The following is a 20968-nucleotide window of genomic DNA, read 5'->3' on the forward strand; positions in this document are numbered from 1 at the left end:
AATCTGGTCAGTATTCATGCATGTTCCTGGTTGGTTGGGAAAAGGAAGACATGACATTTTTTCAGATAATTTTTCAACACTTTGCTCAAGTTTGCTTTACACTCTGGTGTAAGGTTACCATCACTGTCTCCCTGACGGGGCTGGTGCTAGTCTGCTTTTCGAGGGAGATGAACTAGCTAAATTAAGTGTCTATATGTACATGTACCTAACGCCCTGCATGGCCAGGCTTTTTCTCTCCTCCCCCCCCCCCCCCCCCCTCAGAAGCCATGTGGATATGAGAAGTAGCAAATTTAATAGCCCCTTTCTAAGCTCTCTTTACCTTGATGTTGAAATGAGCCTTTGTGCAAAACCATATTCATAGGAAAATATGTTTACCTGCATGTTTGTTTCTTCCCTTTGCCATCTTCATGAGAGGCAGCAAAATTTACCCCATTTCTAAGTTATTTTTAAGATCCCTTTGTCTTGATGCCAAAAATGAGAAAACCACTCATGTTAAAAGTTGCTTTGCCTGCAGGTTCATTTTTATGCAAATCAAACTTATTTTCATATGACAAGCTTTGCAGGTTCATTTTTATGCAAATCAAACTTAATTTTACATGAAGGCTAGTTTTAGGAAAGAAGCAAAAGAGGTGCTAGAAAGTGGTGAAATTATATCTATGATTTTCATATATCTCCAAGTTAACAGAAAATATTTTACTCCTCATGTAAGTTTTGGGCAAAATCATCTCACTTGCTCGGACATTTCCCAAACATTCACGACTAATAAGCTATTAAAATTAAGGAACGTACCAGCATATTTTCACGCGTGACATAATCGTTTTATTCTGTAAAAATCCAAAACATTCCTTTGTGTCTCAAGTAAATACACCATCACCAAACCTTCTGCAAGGATACAAAACTTTGTGAAAATCAACAATATATTAAGAAAACTCACCAATTAAAATCTAAGTCTTAATATATAACTGCTCTATCTTTGATATTGCTTGTTATCAAATTTGCCAAGGATATAAAGTTACGACAAAGGTCTTATGTTGAATAACATCTTGAAGTCTAAATTAATAAGTTAAATTGTCTTGATTGAGAAACTGTCATCCTGTATTGAAAGCACACCGGTATATTACAAAAGCATTGTCTGTTTTTAAAGACTGGTATCGAGATATTAAGGTACAAAAATCTCGAAGGAAAGTAAAGTAAACTTGATTGATCAACAAGTTTAAGTGTCCTTGTATAGAATACCGTTGGGTCGGTAAAACGTGTCCCGAATCACTCGAGTTCGACCAAATGAAGGTGAATTTTGTTGTTTAACACAGTCCTGAAGTCTCCATCCAACTTCCCAAGAACTGGTAATAGGAAATTCATACTTCATTTCGGGTTTTTTCTGCTTTCTCTGCTGTAAATATGCATAGCGGCCACCACCGAGCGCGCTGAATCCATCATAAAGCAATTTTCTTGTACCGCTGGAAACTGGGCGCATTTCAACGAGAAGCGCATCAGGATCTGTTTTTGCTTTCTCTTCCAGCTTCTTTTGACTGCTTTTCTCCTTCTCTTCTTTCTCTTTTTCTTTTTCCTCCATTTCTTGTTTGAACGCCTCCAGAGCGTTGATTTTCAGACCCTCTTGTTGACGGGATTTGGAAGCTAAAGACGCGGCCGCCGGATCGCGGGCAAATTCTTTGGAAAATCTTGTGTGCCACGCTAACCTCACATATGCTTCCTTGTTGATCGACTCTTTCCAAAAGTTTTGACGCTGCGTATCCATGTTCAGCTCCCTAACCATTTTGGGAGATTTACTGAGCTGTTTTAGTCTGCTCAAAAGTGTTTTCTTCTGCGGGACCGACTCTCTTTCGGAATTCTACACACCGTTGCTACGGACAACTGTTCATTCCCAGAGTTCATTTCCAGGTAGTTGAGGACACTTTGTTCTGGAATCATGACGTATTTACCTGACAACTTTCTGACGAGGCGTAAAATCGTACAGGAGATGTGTAAAGCAGAAAATTTCCTAATATATATTTTGAATGTACAAATATATATATATGGGCTATTGACCAAATGTGAGGTCAAGATGACTGGATATTGGCCAAGTTCTTTTTTGCGTGTTTATGCTCGCAAAAAAAGAACGAGGCCAATATCCAACCATTTTCACCGAACGAGCTTGGTCAATAAAGTAACCCTATTTCCTGTCTGTCTGCAATTATTATGATTCGTTCCAATTGACCCGCAGCTTCCCGCAGATGCGGGATGCATCCCGTGATTTTTCATTTTGTGACCTCTGACGTCACGCTGTAAATACTACGGCAGCCATAGCTACTGGCTGCATTCTTCTTTTGCAGGAAGGTTTTACTTTTCCTCGAAAATCATTGCATCACAAAATGACAGCAAAGGAACAAGGCATTGTAGAGATCTTTGCTTCTTATGGTTATGGGATCTAAAGAACGCTACTGGCGAAAAATAGTCTTTGGAGTCTCGGAGATGACTCCGGCACTGTAGAAATTCCGCAATCAGCTTGTAAGCTTGAACGCACTGTGTTTAGCTTGATCAACAGTGAAAATGGGCATTCTAGACCTGGAATTGATGTTTGACTTGTTGGACACGGACATGAGAGGGTATTTAACCTCAAACCAACTTCAAGATTTTCACGAATCGTTGTACTTTACGCCGATTGATTCCCGGCAAATAGAAGCCGCCATTAGAACTGTCTGTGGTGATGCTTCGCGCGGTCTTTGCCCGCGAGAGCACTTTACCAACGTTTTAAATGAGCTAGATCGGCGCAAAGCTCTGGAGGAGAAAATCTACTGGGATTTTAAGACAGTTGATGTTGAAGGCAAGGGAAGGATTTCCCTCAAAACTGCACTTTTACTTTTTAAAGCTGTCCACAACGAATTGTTTTCAATGAAAACTTGGCGTTCATTTCTTGCTCAACGCGAGTACCCTGAGTCAGACGTGTGTTTTGACGAGATCAAAATGTTCTTGTGTAACCTGGTGGATGGAGGTCCGTGCGATAAAGAGGAATTTGACGAGGAGGAGAAGGCTGTAAGCTTGCGATGTGTTAATAATGAATACGAAAATCTGAAGGAATTGGAGAAGTTACAGGTAAAGTTGATAACAGTACAAACTCTTGCCCGAAGATATAATACACGTATCACAGGCTTGTAGCTAGGTCGACTCGGACCCCGGGCCTACGCCCGTAGGACATGTTGGAGAATACAGGGGGATTGCATGGAATCATTTTCCCCGGTTAGATTAAATTCATAGAACTGATGTGGAAATTCAAAGGATAAGGGAAAAGGAATTTGTTGCATGGGTGCTGCTGGACAGGTTATTAATTTTTGGGTGCTTTCCATTGCACCAGAGGAACTGGGCAGACACCTGGGTGACTACCCGAGGGAAATGGAACAACATTTTCCCATCATACCGGGCCAACCGAGAGGAATGGCTCTTACCATTTTTTATTCCTTTCCCAAATTCCCCACATAAGTGAAATCTACTGAAGAAACGCAGAGCAATGATTATGAACCGGTTTGTCAAAATGGAACGGCACATCTCAGTCCAACTGGTCCGACTGATCAAAGTGGACAACCTCCACAGGTGGTCCTGAATATTCCAGTCGGACTGAACCAAACTGAATTCACCTTTCCATTTGACTTCTGACCAAAATTCCTGGAATTTTTGGCATAATGGAAAGGACCCTTTGTTTGTGGCCTCCCTTCCCCAAACAGGGTGTGACTCTGTCCTAAACGGGATCTGAACCTATCATAAACAGGTTATGGTGGCACAATATGGCTTATACAGCACTCTGGAATCTGAAATCAGAGCCATTTGCTGTTCTAATCAATATCAGATACACGTAATTTTGCAGACCAGGTGTACTGCTTTCAGTAGTCTTTAATTCCACCCAGTTCTTTGTCCTAACCAGAGACCTAGAACAGAGGGTGTTGTCCAACACAAGGTTGGTCTATTAGATTTTCCTTATCCTTCACATGCACATTAGGTCAGTGGCATCAACTTTACAAGTTATACGCCATTTTAATGACAAGGTCATTTGATAGGGTTCTGCAAAAGGCCTGCTATGGAAGTCCATACAGGACTTCATTTTATTTTAAAACTTGCAGTTACTTGTGATGCCTTTTGGCCAGAAATAGGCCGATTTCAATGTATTGAAATTCTAACCCAGCTTCTAGACTAAGGCAAATTAAACAAAAGACGTCACATTACTTCATTTCTTTAATTTGTTTTTTTTCTCCCAAGGCTGAAAACCGAGTCAGAATTTTAACCTGTCAAAATTGGGCAATTTAAATCATTTTCTTGCTTTTTTTAAAAGGAGGATGAGGCCTTCCTGGCTGCTGAGGAAAGAGAGAGAATGCACCAAGCAGACAAACTGAAACAGGAAGCTGAACGACGCACAAAGCGACTCGATCATGAGGGTGTTGTGGCACTGTTACATGAGGATGAAGAATGGGATGAGAAAGCAGGAAAGAAAGCCAGACATAAAGTCACAGCAACTGATCTAATACAAGCTCTGCGAACAAAGTAAGGCACTCACTTTTTCTTTCTTTTTTTTTTATTTTATTCACTTTTTCCTAACTTTCTATTTTTCTATTTATTATTGAAAAAAAAAAAACATTTGTTACTATTGACAGACTGCCCGCCTAGACTAGCACTAGCTATCCACAGGCCAGTCCAACTGTAAAGTGTACACTAAGAAATAAAAAATGATTGATTAATTGATCATGTCTATAGCTCGCGGCAGATCTACAGGTGCTTATGGGGAGCAGGGTTGGCCCAGTAGTGAGAGCACTTGCCTCCCACCAATGTGGCCTGGGTTATATTCCAACCCATTGTCATATGTGGGTTGAGTTTGTTGTTGGGTTCTCATCTTACTCTGAGAGTATTTCTCCAGGTTCTCTGGTGTCCCTCCTTCTTGAAAAACCAAAATTTCCAAATTCCAATTTGATCAGGATAGAGTACCTACATGAAAACCATATACATGTAGGGCTGATGTGGCTTCTCCTCTATACATGTATGTTATAATTAATTAATTAATTAATTAATTATGATTGGGCCTCAAAGATCCTTTCTTATTGGAACAGGGGGAGTGGGGGAAGGTGGCCTTGTTTTGCTCCAGTGACAGGAGAACACACCCTTCCCTTGATTAGATGCTGATTGATGTACGACATTTATATTGGAATCTCCCATATACTAAGCTGGTGGGCTGGACTGATTGGCTATCATAAGTTTTACCGAACTGTCATAATTACCCTTTTATCAGATATGAGATCCTCCGTGACAAACTCCTTCTAGAGATGTTGAGGCACTATGTTGGAGAAGGCATGTGGACAGTGCTCTCTGAAGATGAACAACAGGAGCGTTTCATGCAGCTTAAAATGCGCGTTCAGCGATTACGGAAGGATGGCAAGTTGGATGGCACCAACAGCTTGGCAGGAGCTGGACTTGTGTACTCTTCCAATCTGCTAGCACTGATGGGTTTTAGCCGAATAGGAGAAGAAGTTCAAAGACTTGAAGAGTCTGAGCAAATCAAGCAAATGGGGAAGGATGGTAAGGTCAACCTTAGTGGTTCAGATCTCAAAACTTAAAATTTATAAGGTCATTGAATGTGGTATTATATTACATAGAGGAGAATTGGAGAGAGAGGGGGAGATCTAAGTAGAAGGAAATTTCGGGGCTAGCCCTATTGGCCAATTCAAGTTGCTAGAGGGTAAGTGCCATAAAAACTTGTTGGAGATGCTGCAGCTTAATGGTTAGCCTGTTGAAAAGTTGATAACAAGTGGTCCATTTTCAAGCATTTTCCAAGGCCATTGTTTTGTATTTCTAGGCAAGACTCCTAACTCTTACAGTACAGTACCCCTCTCCAGTACTCAGGGGTATAGGATACTGGTTCTGGAAACAGCTAGGGTTGCCAAAAGGAGCAGCTACTGGCAAAAATTGGCATTAAATGTATAGTCAGGGGTAGATTTAGGGGGGATGGGGTGAGGGTGGATTGGGTGGCTAGCCCCCCTTTTGGAGAAACCAAACATAAAAAAAACAACTGAAAACGATTGTGAATATTATGGCAAATGCTCTGGACAGTTACCTCATTGTAATTTCTACTTTGTGCATTGCTGGTATTTCTGGGATGACAGTTTTCAGTTAGGTTCCAATTCTCAAATTGCAACGTGCAACATTTTGGGGGCATGCCCCATTGATTCTGCAACCCCAAGGTACCAACCATCCCCCCCCCTCCCCCCGTTCAAAAATTCTGGATCCACCCTTGATAGTGTGACTTACATCTTACTACTTTAGAATTTAAAGGAAGTCTATATACAAATCTTTTTTTTTTTTGCCATTGCTGTTTTGCAGGCAAGACTAACAAGGAAATAGAAGAAGAACTGTTAAGGTTACGGGAAGAAGCCATGGAAGGTCATTGCAAGAGTGAAGAACTTCTAATGGACCTTGAGAAACGCTATCGTCAGGACAAAGAAGTGATATCATCTAAATTGAAAGGTGCTAATACCAATACCATGGCTACAGAAGAGAAGCTGACGGAATACGGACTCATGATCAGAGAGCAGCTACGTGCCAGGGAAGAAGCAAAGTTCGACAGTGCAGCTTTGTCTGTTGGCATTGCAGAACGACTGAAAGCACAGGTTCAAAGGTGTGGTAATACCTCATTATGAAAGTTGTTCATTTGACGTTTTAAGGAAGATGAGCAAGACATGAAAGACATTAAATATGGGCCCTCTTGTGAATTAATATTCTCAGACTCATTAATAATTCATCAAGTTTAAACAAGGGAAATCATGACCATGACAGTGGTTGGATATCTGATCAGAAAAAGCATGGATTTTTACGATTTTATTTCTCTGTTTCCTCCTTAGTTTTATTTTCGATTGAAAGGATATATTAAACACTCAAGACCGTATTTAACCACATTACCAAACACCTCGAAGTTCGTCAAAAATACTGCGCTGCGCGTCGTATTTTCTACTCTCTTCTTGGTGTTTGGAAATGTTGTCAAACGAAATCACGTCACTAAATACTGCCATGCTAATGGTTTTTTCATATGAAAAAGACCAAAGGAGGATCGTAAACGCCAAGAGCAGTTAGGCAAGGAACGTCTGCAGCACAGAAAAGGCAGAAAGCTGCCAAGGAATTGGAAGGGAGACGAGTTGAATTTCATTACAGCAGGAGAGGCTGGTCTGGTTGACGTGCTTGAGGATACTGTCAGAGCCTTGGAGAGGAAGCACGCCATGGAGCGTGAGCTGCTCATTTACTTCCTGCAAGGCAGGGACAGTGTCCAGGCCCGCAGCGTAGCAAAGAAGCTCTCTGCAGGTAAAGTAATGAAGATTGAGTAGCCGGGCTGTTTTAGATTTTTCCTAAAATTTTATTTGCCTGCCACTGGCACACAGAAGAATAATATAAAAACGTAAGAAAAATAAGAAAAACTGAAGCAAGAGTTTGGAAATCTTATTTCAACATTGCAGCCAGAGTAACGTACGTGTATTTCTCTTCACATGCGCCATTCTTCAAACAATGTCGTAGTTCCACAGAGTTCTGTGTACAATGTAAATGTAATAAATAAACAAAAAACTAAAGGACTGCGAGCAGTCTCTCTTTCGCTCGAAACTCCGTGGGGAAGAACGCAAAGAGCATGCGAGCGTGATATGCAAAGTCGCGAGTCTCAAGTAGTGTGAATGATGTCTGTAAAGCTTTATCATCGGTATGAATGTTCAAGTCTTGTCTCAGACATCTGTTTCCTGTTACAGCTTTCTCCCAGGCCTTCACAGTAAATTCATTCGGTGACTCTCCAGGCCTAGGAACTAGCCAAGTAACAATCAATGCACAAGTTCTCGTTCTGAAAATGTATTTGTTCCTAATAGGAAGGTTATCAAATGTTTGCCGTTTACATTTCAGATGAACGATCCAACCAGCTGCTTGTGTTAAGAACCCAGCAACAAGGCTGGCGAAATCAAAGTTCAACTGAACGTTTAGTCAGCAAAGAGCGACATTATTCAGTTCTACAGGAGGCCGCTGGGCTGGTGGTAGAGGACAGGCGTGCAGATTTGAGGGCGATCCGGGGAACATCTCCTGATGATTTGGAGGTAGCGGCAGACATCATGGCTGACCTCCAACATCAACAAGAAGTGGAGAGTCAGATGCTTCTTTCACTTCACAGTAAGGTACAATCATGGGGCTACCATCAGAGCAGCTTTCACTTGAGTGTCGAAAAGTAATTGGTTCTGCACTGCTACGCTACACGATTGGCTTAAAAACTCGCGCCACTTTTTTATCCAATCAGATGTAAAACCGAAACCAATCATGACTCTTTTTCCCGCGCTTTGCGTCAGCTACATACAGTTACTTCGTCTGATTGGTTCATTGGATTGTGTATCCTTTGTGATTGGCCAGTGTGAATGATTTCTTTGGTTTTGGTTTTACGACAGTCGATATTGAAAACAGCTCTATTATACAAAATTTTTAGTTGAAAAAATAAGATATTCATGCCTTTGGTTTCTTTACGGTTTCCCAGGACATTCAAGAACTGTTTCGTCTTCGGCAGCAGGAACATACATCATGGCAGGAAGAACTATTGGACGGAATTTCAGCCGTGCTTCTTGGCACAGAGGAAAATGTTTCCCAAGAGGACGAACTTCTGAAGGCGCTGGAAGACAAATACGACGCGCTGAGAGACAAGCTGCTTCTTGAAGCTCTAGAGAAACAAATGGGTGCAGCGGAATGGGCCAGGCTTTCTGAGCAAGAAAGACAGGCGCGCCTTGCTAAGCTAAAACTGCAGGAGCGGCGATTAAGACAACAAGGGAGGTTTGATGATGCCGCGGCTCTGCTAGGAGAGGGACTGAAAAACGCCGAGACATTACAGGTATTGTTGACAGAGTAGTTTCACCATCTGCAACGCAACTCTTTTGAAAATGAAAATGAAATAAAATGCTTTCTACATTAAGAGCAAAGCTGTTGTCAAAATATGTCAGCTCTTGGGCGCTTTTAACCCAAACTGTTTTCATGAATGCAATTTTTAATGAACTAGCAATTCCTTTTATCAGTCAGTATTACTTTAAAAGAGTCTTTAACTAGATTGATATTGGTTTTCGCTCGCTGCCTTGAGAAAAAAAAACAACCATTTGCTAGTGGGGCAAGTAACTTCAAATTAATAAGTTCTCCTGTTTTATTTATTTTCTTTGAAGGCGTTATTGGGAGAAAACCGCCAGCGTTATTTGGAGCGATTGAAAGAACGCTTAGAAAGGCGCCAGAGACGGCAAGAAGAAGGATTAGATCCCGATGAGGAAGATGAAGAGACGCTGAGACTATTGAATGAAGAAGAAGCTGCCAGCACTGGGAACATTCTGAGAGATCTGCAAAACAGGTTTGATGAAGAAAAGGACGCGTTGCTGCGGAGGCTACAGGTGAGAGCTTTGTTTCAGTTGAGCTGCGTTATTTTCGAAAATAAGGGGTTTTTTGGTCTCGACTGTTGCACTGTCCTTGTAGCATTGATGTACTTATTTGCTTCGCAGGCCGCTTTCGTTCAATTCATTTTCATTTGAAACTGTAAATTGAGTATTGTAGTTTAGCTAATACTGGTAACATACTTGGAACTTGTCGTGCGAAAATCTTGCGATGTAAGTTAAAAAGTGTTATAGCGCGTCATACCAATTGTATTGCAAGTTACGGCAAAATGCAGTTGCACACCTTTTGAATCATGTCTACCTCGCGCAACAAGTTGCACAACTTACAACACGGATGGCAATACGCGCAACAACGCAATTTTGTTGGGTGGAAGATTACAAGAAAATGTTTCCCGTGTCAAATGGCGTTAAACACTAAGACGTAAGAATCGGGTCCCATCCACACTGCGCCGAAGAAATTTGAAAACGGAGCTTTATTTCTACGGTTTGGCCTACAGTCCCCACTAATTCGTCATGAAAACGGAGCTTTCGAAAGCTTTCGAAAGCTTTCTTCAAGCCGGGGGAATTTGAAAACGCCGGCTTTGCGTTGTAGCGTAGACGAAACACATTTTGAATACGGAGCTTTTCGAAAACGATGAAGTCACGTTTATCATGTGATTTCCCTACCTCGAGTTTTCCTCAAATACAAATCCAAAATGAGCGGTGATTGTTGGGTTTTCAAATTTTCTGTGGCGTAGTGTGGACGGGGCGTCACTTAGCAAGTGGATCTTGACTTGTGTTATTGCACTGCAACCTTGACTTACACGTTTTTCGCCGTTGTTTCCTCAGGAGGAGCAAGACAGACTTGCAGCAGAAAAGCGACGTCAAGCTGAACTTGCTCGTCTCAGACGCGAGAAACGACAAGCGGAAAGGGAGTCGAAGTTTGACGAAGCTGCATTGGTGCTGGGGCTGGCAGAGAGGAACAGGCAGAACCTTGAAGAAAGGTGAGGAAAGGCTGGCGTGAAGTCACGTGCGGGAAAAGTGCACGTGCTTTTACTGGCTTTTTAATTTGCTGAGCGGTCCGGAAAGCCAACAAAAAGATTGCGTGCAAATGCAGTTGCCTGTCATTGTTCACTGCCTGATGTTCATTGGCCGACAAGTTTGGAAAGCCAACAGGAAAAAATGATAGCGTTTGCGAAAGGACTTCTCGCTTCGTGCGCAAACTGATTCATCGCTCGTGAGGTGCTTGTCTGAGAGACGGTCCAAAAAATTTCATTACGGTGTTGCTGTTAAACGGATCTTTGCAAAGCTTCGTCGACAGTATTTTGATATTTGGGATCGAATCTCAGTGGTTTTGTTTGCAATGAATGAATCAACTTTGTATTTTGTCGTGAAGTTAAGGCTTTGAAAGTCAGTATCGCTTACCACAATTTGTGTTTCAAGTTATTTTGTGTGTAGCATGAATAAAGATCATCCTTAAAAATCGCATGGTCGAACGTCACCGTTGTGTTCGCTGGTCTGTTTTCATCAGGTTACGACGCGATAGAGAGCGGCAAGAACAGCTCGCAAGAGAGCGGTTAGCACGGAGAAAGAGACGAGGAAAACCCGAAGAAGAGGAGGATGAAGATGAACCAGATCCAGAAAAAGGTAACATGACTGTTATTGCTCGAAGGAGCTCAGTTCTGGCCACGTACAAAATTACCTTTAAATTAAAGGAAACCTGAAAATAATAGTTTTCTAACATAGAAAAACACCTAAGAAATAACGATAAAGCATAAAGGAACAAGGATGGTTGAGGATGGAGAAGATTGATAGTGATTTATACTAACGACGAATTTGAAAACTTTAGACTTAACTTTTTGAGATACGCAAACCGTGTCGTAGTTCCTTTAATAAATAGATAGAATTTTCCTCTCAACTACCTGGTCAACTTCTTAGCGTAATAACTGGCTTGAGTCCTACCTGAAGGCCAAACAATCTTAATTTGTGCCCACAGATGACATTCAAGGCTGGCAGGATGCCGTGCTGAAATCACTGGAGAAAAAACACCGTGCAGAGCAGGAATTCTTGATGGGCTTGCTTCAAGACGAGAGCAGTCAGGGCATGAGACAAGAAGCCAGAGCTATTAGCGAGGATGACAGGCTAAAACGGCTCAGCGAGCTGAAAGGAAAGAGAGAAGAACTGGACTTGGGTGTTAAAGGTAAGTTCCAGCTAGAATTTCTAAGTTGCTTTTCTTGTTAGCTCCGTTAACGAGCGTTTGTTTTCGTGCTCAGTGCTAAGATTTCTGACGTTCCATCCAGAAAATTTCAACTTGATGAGTGACGTAGCTCTACAGAGATCCGTGTATAGTTCTGATTGGTCGTTTACTTACGCGCGAAAATTCAAATCGGAGCAGGAGCCAATCAGAGATCTTTGCAGTGTTAAGTCATCAGTATGGAATATTTCGAGTCGAATGACGGAGATGTCTTTCAAAGCGGGAGGAAATTAACAAATTGACGTCAGTTTTTTATGCGTCTGTCCTCTTATTGATGATAAATTACGTCATAATATTGTCAAAGTGGCTGTGGAACCACGAGCCGCTGGCGAGTGGTTCCGCAGTAAACTTTGACAATGTTATGACGAAATTTGTTTTTTACAATAACAAGACCCCAAAATGGTCAAATGCCGGGAATAAATTAGGGGAAAAGACGCGGTAAACTTGCTGTAAGCAAAGATAAGTGAATTTTTCTTCAAAATGACGCGAGCATTGTCCATAACTTTTCTCGCTTATTGATTGGCTACTTAAAAAAAGTCAATAAAATATAGTTGGTTAAAAATTTGACAGTTTGACAGCTTAAAGTTGAACTTGAAAGCTTGCATAAATTAAAATTTTATCCGTCTGTACTCTTATTGATGATAAAAATGAGCCAATCAGCGCGCGAGAAATTACACAGTTATTGTAAAATAGAACTTTGTACAAGATGTGAAATTTCTATTTAACCCCAAATCCCTCAATCATTATTCTGTTAGATTTATTTTTTCCCTGTTGTGTGTTTTTAGTTGATCAGTTGCTCCACGTGGATATCCTTGACATGGCTGCTGCGTACAAATTTGAAGTTCACCGCTACAGGTTGGCAAACGAGAAGGAAACAGACGTGAATGACGAGGAGGTCACAGTCTCCATCATGGCTGATTTACAAGAGGAGCAGGACAAGGAAAGCGAAGGAATCCTGGCTCAGCTTCAGGAAAAGGTTGATACTGAACACAAGTCATTACGTGTAAAAAAGGCTTCGCATATTCCGAAAAGTGACCAGTTCGCGTTTCATTTAAAAACTTTAACCCTTTTCCCACAAACTATCATCGCTTTCATTGAAAAAAAACATGTTTTCTCAAGCACTTTTCCAAACGGGAACGTTTTGAAAGAGATTGAGTTGTCTTGTGAACAGGGAAAACAATACAGAGGCGAATTAAGTAATTTTTAGGGAAAATTTTTCTTTTCAACTGTGCTACAAATTTTTGCTTTAGAGAAACAAGAGTAAAGAGAATCTTGGTAGAGCAACAACATCACTATCGTTTTCGGGTCGAATTTCAAGTGATTCTGAAAAACACTGAAGCCATGTTTTCCAGAATTATTTGAACTTCGGATCGAGCGAAGAGGAGCAGTTAACTAGGACCTGTTATTTCTTGCAGTGAATCTTCTTTCTTTTGCTTTGCAGAGCCAAGCGGAGCTGTCCGCCCTGAAACAAAAACAGGAACAAGAGCGTAAAGACGAAGTCCTCGAGAACGTAGCTACAGTGTTGTTAGAGTATGATGGAACAGGCTCGGATCAAGAATTGGTCAAAGCTCTGGATCAGAAATATGATGCGCTTAAAGACAAGCTTCTACTGGAAGCTCTCAAGAAACAGCTTGGTAAGTCTACTAGTGATCGATATCTATTTTCTTCTTAAACAGAAACAAGAAGTCAGACATCTAATTTATAAGAATAGGTCACTTGGTCAATATGTACCATGCTGTTACTGCTTTATAAGAAAACTGAGTATGGAAACCGAAAAGGAATATTTCACGGTTGAAGTTATCAAGTCAACGTAAACTTGCAATTGCAGATTTCAACTTTCCCCAGCCTGCAATAGAAAAAAATTACGAAATCCGGAATTACGGAAGCTAATTTTTTTTCCGTCAGCCATCGATGTTCTCGTGTCCTTCAAGAATTCAAACTTTTGGTCCTGCAGATAAAGAAGTAAAATTTACCAGAGCAAGAACAAAACTGGCAAGACAAGCAGTACCAAACTAGAAACACAGATAATAATTTATTTTTTCCAAGTGGGCACAGTAACGAATCCTGCAATCTGAATCGTTCTATGTGCGGTCTGGATTTTCCTATCTCTGACCACGGTCACGGTAACGCGCGCGCGCGATGTGTGCGTGGAAAAGGATAAAAGTGATTTGAGAGAGAGAGGAAAAAATAATTAGGTTATTTACCGGCTTAGGGTCGGTCCTTATAGTGAAAAACTGTGACCTCGGACTTGAAAATGCTGCCCTCGGCCCGCGGTGTTGGGCAGCATTTTCGTGACCTCGGTGACAATTTTTCACTATACGGACCTCCCAGCCGGCAAATAACATACGTATAAACACAGATGGTAATATTCGTGTAATATTATTTTTTAGGGGATGCTGAATGGGCGGCGTTGTCAGAACAGGAGCGACAGAAACGACTTGTCAAACTCAAGTTAGAGGAAAGACGATTACGCAAAGAAGGCCAGCTAGACGAGCTTCATAGATTACTGGGAGAAGGATTTGAAATGGACGCTAATCTCAGGAAGCTCATGGGCGAAAACAAGGCTAGGTATGCTAGCAGCTGGTTTCGGTTGGGTATAAATCACGGGGAAAGTCACGTGGCCCTGAAGACGATTATCAACGGTACCACATGGACGCTCTGTGTTGTTTACCAAGTGACTGCTGTTGTTTTTTACAGATACGAGGAGAAACTGAAGGAACGCTTAGCGAAACGAAGGGAACGCCTGGCTCAAGGTCTGCCTGTGGACGATGAGGACGAAGAGGACTTAGAAGATGGCCTGGCGGAAGGAGAGGAAGTTACTGATGTTAAAGCTATTCTGGAAGATTTGGACAAAAGGTACATTCAAGACTAGCTGACGATGTGACTTGAACCGGTGGAAATCCCACACCGATGACGTCACTCTGCCGAGATCCTTGTTGTGCCTCTCATTGGTTGTTACGTTCGCGCAGACATTTGTAACTAAGCAACAACCAATCACAGGCGCTACATGTATCTCTATGACTATTGAGTTACGTCATCAGCAGAGAATTGTAATCCACAAAGAAGTGAAACTGAACGAAATTGTCTTTTAAGCTAAATATTTAAGTCCTTTACAATGCCAGTGTCCTTGCTGCTGCTTAAAATTTGATAAGCGATGTATTTACTTTGCAATTAGTAGTTTTTGGCAATTTCATTTGATATGATAATATTTTTTACGTAGTAAAGTTTCGCAGCATTAATAACCAGATTGATAACGTCAAATTCCTGATAGATTATCTATAAATTGCTGGTACCTTTTTTATAAGATTTGTTGTACAATTCATTAGGAGAATTTGGATCTCAATCCAGCCGTTTTCCATTGTATGATAAGGTCATTGATCTCAAAGCAATCCTCCTTAAAATTTGTGAAAAAAAGGTAAAGAGAATGTACGAATTTGTCACCGCTGTTGCGTGTTTAGGTACGAAGAAGAAAAGGAAGCGCTTATGCGTAGGTTACAAGGTCAAGACGAGCGATTCATGAGTGAGAAACAGAGGCAAGCAGAATTGGCTCGACTGAAACGAGAAAAACTGAAAGCCAAACAGGAAGACAAATTTACCACGGCCGCGCTAGTACTGGGGCTGGCGGAAAAGCAGAAAGCCGCTGTACAGGAAAGGTACGGTTGATGACTCGGTAATTTAACAGAAAAGGCAATGAAATATGAAATACCTTATTGGAGATTTAAAGTGAAACGTAGATTCTATAAAATATAGGACAGTGTGATTGTTGTGTTACTGAAATTTTTTACGAAACCTTCAAACTTCACCGGAAGCATATTAAACTTTGGGTAATCGAAAGTATTCGGCAACTGCTCAGAAACATGAAATAATATGACCAAATAGTTTGAGGATAGGGAAGGGCGATGCAAAAGTCCAGACACTTAGGGGTTTAACTTCCAGTGAGGCTGTAAGACGACTGAAAATGAAAATAGTTAACGGCTACAACCAATTAACTTCAATCTTTATATTTCAAGGCTTAAACAAGATCGTCTGAGACAAGAACAACTGGCGCGTGAACGCCTAGCTCAGTTGCGCGACCGCAGAAAGGCCAAGGAACAAGAAGCCGAGGATAAATTGGTGACTGATGGCGACATGAGTGTTTTACAGGAGGCTGTGATGAAAGCACTTGAACACAAACATCAAGATGAACGGCAGGTAAATCTTAGAGAAAAGGAAGATAAACTGAAGATTGCTTATGGTTACGTGACATTCCAGTTATTGATTAGAAAGGAATATTTCTACTCCTAGATTTTAGCACATCAAGAGTTCCAGTGGTTTTATTTATCCCCTTGTTAAGTCGTAAAAAATCTGAATTTGATGCTGATCAAGGGATTGTTTTCAGGCTTTACTTGACGTTCTGCAACAAGAACAACCAGAATTAGCCGAGGCTGCGGCAACCATGACCCAACAACAGCGAGAGAACTTGCTCCAGCAGCTTAGCAATAAAATGAATGCTCTCGATCCAGGTATGGTTTTTGTTACTAACAAGAAACCCAGGCTATGATAAGTACTTTACTCACAAAAAAGCTGCTATTGATATTAGATCGCATTTTCTTTATCTAAGCGATTAAGCGAATGGAAATTAACTCGTGGTTCTTCGCGCAGTGGCCTCATGGTTCGCGGGTGGTTAAAGTGTTGCCTTTGAAAAATTCAGCCATTTTGTTGTGTATTGAAGTGTTCTTGTTTTTTCCTTACAGAGGACAAAGAAATGCGCCAGAACCTACTGCTGGAAGCGGCAGTTTTCAAGGTTGTTAACCGACAGAAGTATCTCGAAATAACTCAAGACGGAGAGCAAGCTGTGGAAAAAGATGATGTCATTGTGTCCTTGTTAGCAGATCTGCAGCAAGAGCAGGATCAAGAAAGTGAAAAACTAGTCAACGAGATGCAAGACAAGGTAACTGATTTCTGTTAAAGAAACTACCCGGGAAGGGAAGGAACGTTTTTCCACTGAATTTGTTTTCCGTAATCCGTTTCAATCTTTCCCATTCTTAACCATCCCTTTTCCTTTTTGGTATCTTATTACATCTTCATTATTTTTCTCCTTACGTGATCTTACGTGATCTTTAGTGTTTCCGTCGGTTTGAGGGTAATTTTGGTCATGCCAAGAATGATGTAAAAAATCCCAACATAGCTAAGCTTCTTTTTTACCTGAGTTAAGGGCCGACAGGGTATAAATACTGTTTGTTATAGATTTTTGGGGGTCTCTAAAAGAAACAGCTAACGTTGCTAGTTTGTGTGTGGCAAATCCTTCCAATACTTCGAGTTCTGGGTACGTAATTACGGTGTTTTTCTGGCTGTTAGCGTCAAGTTTTAACTCTTTCACAATTCCTAACCTAACAGGATAAAACAGAGCTTGTGCAGCTTCAAGAGAACCTCTTCCAGTCACGTAAAGAAGGCACCCATCAGAACGTTGCCACAGTTGTCACGCAAGCTGAAATCTGGGGCACGGCCAGCGAGCGTGAGCTGTCTCAAGCTCTGCACTACAAATATGACGCCCTGAAAGACAAGCTTTTGCGTGACGCTCTTGTACAGCAGGTTGGCGTGACTGAGTGGGCTGCACTTTCTGAGAATGATCGCTTCACCAGACTGGCTCAGATGAAGTTGAAAGTACATGCGTTACAGAAAGAAGGTAGTGCGCATGTCTTCGTTACTTATACGTATGACATCATATACCAATGACATTTCAGTCAGTTATGTTCTTCAGAGTTCCTCTTGTCAAGGCGTGAACGGTAAATTTATTACCTCACTCGTTATAACCTGGAGCAATCCACTTTGATTCAGTTGCTACCAGTTCAGAAAACTCCTTTACCCCTTGCACCGAAAAATAGCAAGAACCCTGAATTATATGTTTAATGAAATCTTAACCCCTTCGAAACTGATTCGAGAGGCTGTACGGAAATTAACTGACATCGAATTCCTACAGAAAAAAAATATTTCTTGTCCTTTTTCGCATGGTATTGTTTTTTTTCACTTTTTAAGTAGACCAAATTTTAAACCTCTTTTTTTTTGCTGATCTTTGCGCGAGACAACACAACACAGGAACGCTATCACGGGAGTTGAGTTATATCTCTTTTTCGGTTCAATAGTTGTTAAGTGTAACTTTATTTTAGAATGGTGTAATTACTCTAACAGCAGATTTAATTTTCGTGTCTGATCCGCAGGTAAACATGACGAGTTACAACAGCTTTTGGGTGAAATGACAGCTGTCAATTTGATGTCTCTAATGGGCGACAACGGAGCCCAGCAGAAACTAAGGCAGAAAGAACGACAACAGAAACGCGAGGAAAGAAAAGCTCAAGGAATATCAGAAGAGGAGATCGCTAAACTTGAGGCTGAAGAGGATGCTCAAGCAGAACAAGAGGCACTTCAAAAATCTACTGGAAACACGCTTCAAGATCTTGAGGTATATAAATTTGTAACCGCATTGTGTCATTTTCAAATTGCAGAGAATGCCGTGCCCGGTAAGGATTTCCAAATGTCCTTTATTGACGAGGAAATTGAACATCGCACTCCATCTTGCTTTCCAGCCTGTACCAAACTCCGAAGCCGGAAAATAACGTGGTCAAATTCCTTTAAGTTAGCTCAGGGCTTGTTTCAGTTCAAAACACGGAATGGGGACTATTTTAGGAAGAAAGTAGTTTAGAAAAATGACTGAGGTGATGTTTGGAAGGGAGTTTGCGTCCTGAGAGATTAGGGTGTGTTCTAGAATTCTGCAAAGTAAAACTCTCCAATCATAACCAAAAGACACCATTGCTTTCATATAATGCAAGTGAACATACAAAAATCACTTTAAAATGTTTAAGAAGATCTACAGCAACTCAGGGTCTTACAATCAGAAGAAATAATTTGTTGCTTTTGACTCGGAGAGGGGATCAGGTAATGTAATATCCCAGGGATGTCTGCGTACCGATCTGAGGGCTTAAGTAGTACGTGGTAGTTAAGTTTAGGAAGTTAACAGGATTTCACATTCTCACGTTTGTTGTAGAATCGCGTCAACAATGAATCAGAAGCGTTGTTAGCTGACGTACGCGGAGCAGACAGTAAGTTTGAAAACGAACAACATCGTCACGCGGAGCTGGCACGCATGCGCCGTGAGGAGCGACAAGCTTTACAGGAGAGCACATTCCAACCCTCTGCTCTGCTGCTGGGACTAGTGCAAGCTCGACAGATAAACTTGGAGAGCAAGTAAGGATTTAAAATGTCTTTGATAGTAATGTAAGTGCTTTTTTTCCGTTAGCACTTTCAATGCTACTGCGCTCACTAATAAAATGTGTAGAGAGTGTACCCTAGTAATAATACTCCCCCTTTTCACTTCCTCTCCTCTCCCCCCCCCCCCCCCCCCAACCCCACTTCCCCTTCTATACTCCAGCAAAACGGGCTGTTCAAACGCTCCATATAGTCGGGGAGGGAGTGGAGAGTTAAGATTGGGCTTTAACCCAAGTCGACAACTCTGCTGTCCCTAATAAATATGAAAGTTCCTAATGAAAACTATGCGTGACTCACCGTGACACAAAACATCACGAAAGTCACGTAATTGTATTAACTGAAGTTAATCGTGTCCATTGTGTCACAGTTCCAAACAAGATCAAGATCGTCAAAAGCAGTTGGCTCGGCAGAGGTTGGTCACGTGGCAGCAGAAGAACCAATCAGAAATGGATAAAGTTAAGGAAGAACTGAAAAACCTGGAGACTGGAACTAAGCCAGTGTCAGTCTCCAGTGATAACATTGGAGCATTGCAGGTATGTGCCGCTACCAACGTACAAGGCTTTGATTTTGCAGCGTCTATTTAACATGGTTACGAATATTTCTTGAACAGAGGAAATCTAGCGAAAATGGGCTGCGTTTGCAGAACAATATTCGAAGTGAGGAAGGAACGCGTTAGAAAATGAGAATTGGCAAAGGTGGTGAAGACGGAAATGGCCAAACTTCAAAGCGCGATCCTCGCGTTTCGAGTTTTGGGTTGTATTTCTCTAAAATTTTATAAAATCGTGTTACAAAAGCAACATCTTTATGTATATTTTATACAGCTGTTTGTCCACTGACTGAGAGAAGGTTAGCTGCAGTTGTTTTAAAGGAGGTTTTGTTTTGATTTCTTCAGTGAATAAAGCGGTATGGTGTGTTTCAAAGTTGTCAGTGACCATTCATATGGCATTATCTCGTAGGAAGCGGTTTTAAAAGAAATGGAACGCAAGCATTTGTGCGAGATGCTTGTTATGGAACGTTTGATCAGCGAAGAAAAAGAAAGTGACCTCAGAAAGGCCACAAAACAACTAAGCAAACAGCAACAACAGGAAAGGCTCTTTGAGTTGAAGGTTTGTACGATCAACCTTTGCTCTTTACTGTGGTTTTGTTAAATGAAGGAATAACAATTTGCGAAAGTTGCAATTTTTTTCGAAAAAAATAAATCGTTTACATTGGTTTTAAGTCATCATACGAACTTCGTTAAAAGGGATATTGGGCGTTTTAAGCGAAGGCCATGTTTTTCAAAGTTTCTTCACTTTTCTTGCATTATCTCTTTAGGGTTTCATGGCACATAAAATGTGTTGTCATAAAGATTTTGCGAAGGTTGAATTAGACTTTTAAGTTAGCAGCTAACAGAGTGCTTTCAGTTCAAAATAGGTTTTGTGCAATGTTAGGACACCATTTGAGTGTTTCATTATATATATTCACGAGTAACATAAACCTTCAAGGGGTCCAAGTGCAATGTGCAAAGATCTCTTCATCTCTCCTGTCTCAATGTTGTATGATTTTGGTTTAACTTGCAAGGAACTGAGAAAGCAGTGGCGAGAGTCTGGGCCAGAGGAAATGACGGAGACCGCTGACGAGCAGGAAGCGATATTGCGGGAGGGCGTCGGAATAAAGCTTGAACTAAATCGTGAGGAATTGGAACAGAAGGCTGCAGAGGAAGGAAAGGAACTGGGGCCGGATGACAATGCTGTGGCTCTATTGGCTGCTCTTCAGCAGCTTCAGGAACAAGAAGCTGAATATCTGATGCGAGACCTTGCTGTTAAGGTATCGTGAAGATTTAATTTAGCGTTAGAAATTCTATTACTAGCTCTCACTTAAACTGTTAAGTCTGTGGATGAAACCCTAGTGTGTGACCATTCAAATGAAAGCTCATATGGTTTTATTTATTATGCAGTACAAGATGGTTCTAACTTTTGAGCCTGTGGATGAAACCCTAGTGTGTGAAAAAACCATGAAAAAAAAAAAATCTGAATCTTTCCGATTGAAAACTTAACTTGTTATTCAGTTTACCTCCTTTACCTTTATTTTAAAATAATAC

General features: G+C 41.2%; 2 protein-coding genes across 3 annotated transcripts in view; one reads left to right on the plus strand and one right to left on the minus strand.

The window, feature by feature from the left end:
• Positions 1-796: 796 nt before the first annotated feature.
• On the minus strand, positions 797-1896 carry LOC110039746 (protein SPMIP1-like). Its single transcript, XM_020744897.2, has one exon. The coding sequence runs from the start codon at positions 1772-1774 to the stop codon at positions 1214-1216; it is 561 nt and encodes a 186-aa protein (XP_020600556.1). The 5' UTR covers positions 1775-1896; the 3' UTR covers positions 797-1213.
• Positions 1897-2281: 385 nt separating this feature from the next.
• The window catches only part of LOC110039640 (uncharacterized), a 28264-nt gene continuing 9577 nt past the window's right edge, over positions 2282-20968 (plus strand). The window contains exons 1-25 of one of the 2 annotated variants that reach the window (XM_020744769.2): positions 2282-3090; positions 4319-4527; positions 5267-5553; positions 6355-6649; positions 7067-7326; positions 7909-8174; positions 8525-8872; positions 9195-9413; positions 10242-10396; positions 10924-11039; positions 11389-11592; positions 12432-12622; positions 13088-13280; positions 14037-14214; positions 14344-14502; positions 15105-15299; positions 15657-15837; positions 16025-16148; positions 16380-16576; positions 17023-17311; positions 17844-18085; positions 18668-18867; positions 19256-19421; positions 19845-19994; positions 20449-20694. In XM_020744769.2, the coding sequence (XP_020600428.2) occupies positions 2548-3090; positions 4319-4527; positions 5267-5553; positions 6355-6649; positions 7067-7326; positions 7909-8174; positions 8525-8872; positions 9195-9413; positions 10242-10396; positions 10924-11039; positions 11389-11592; positions 12432-12622; positions 13088-13280; positions 14037-14214; positions 14344-14502; positions 15105-15299; positions 15657-15837; positions 16025-16148; positions 16380-16576; positions 17023-17311; positions 17844-18085; positions 18668-18867; positions 19256-19421; positions 19845-19994; positions 20449-20694 (5613 nt within the window). In that variant the 5' untranslated portion in view covers positions 2282-2547. Of the gene's footprint in view, positions 3091-4318; positions 4528-5266; positions 5554-6354; positions 6650-7066; positions 7327-7908; positions 8175-8524; positions 8873-9194; positions 9414-10241; positions 10397-10923; positions 11040-11388; positions 11593-12431; positions 12623-13087; positions 13281-14036; positions 14503-15104; positions 15300-15656; positions 15838-16024; positions 16149-16379; positions 16577-17022; positions 17312-17843; positions 18086-18667; positions 18868-19255; positions 19422-19844; positions 19995-20448; positions 20695-20968 lie in introns of both variants that reach the window. The other variant, XM_089281589.1, reaches the window with a different exon arrangement.

Source organism: Orbicella faveolata, unplaced genomic scaffold, assembly GCF_042242905.1.
Source record: "Orbicella faveolata isolate gen_17 unplaced genomic scaffold, um_ofav_v1 contig_48, whole genome shotgun sequence".
In the NCBI taxonomy this organism is placed as follows: Eukaryota; Metazoa; Cnidaria; class Anthozoa; order Scleractinia; family Merulinidae; genus Orbicella; species Orbicella faveolata.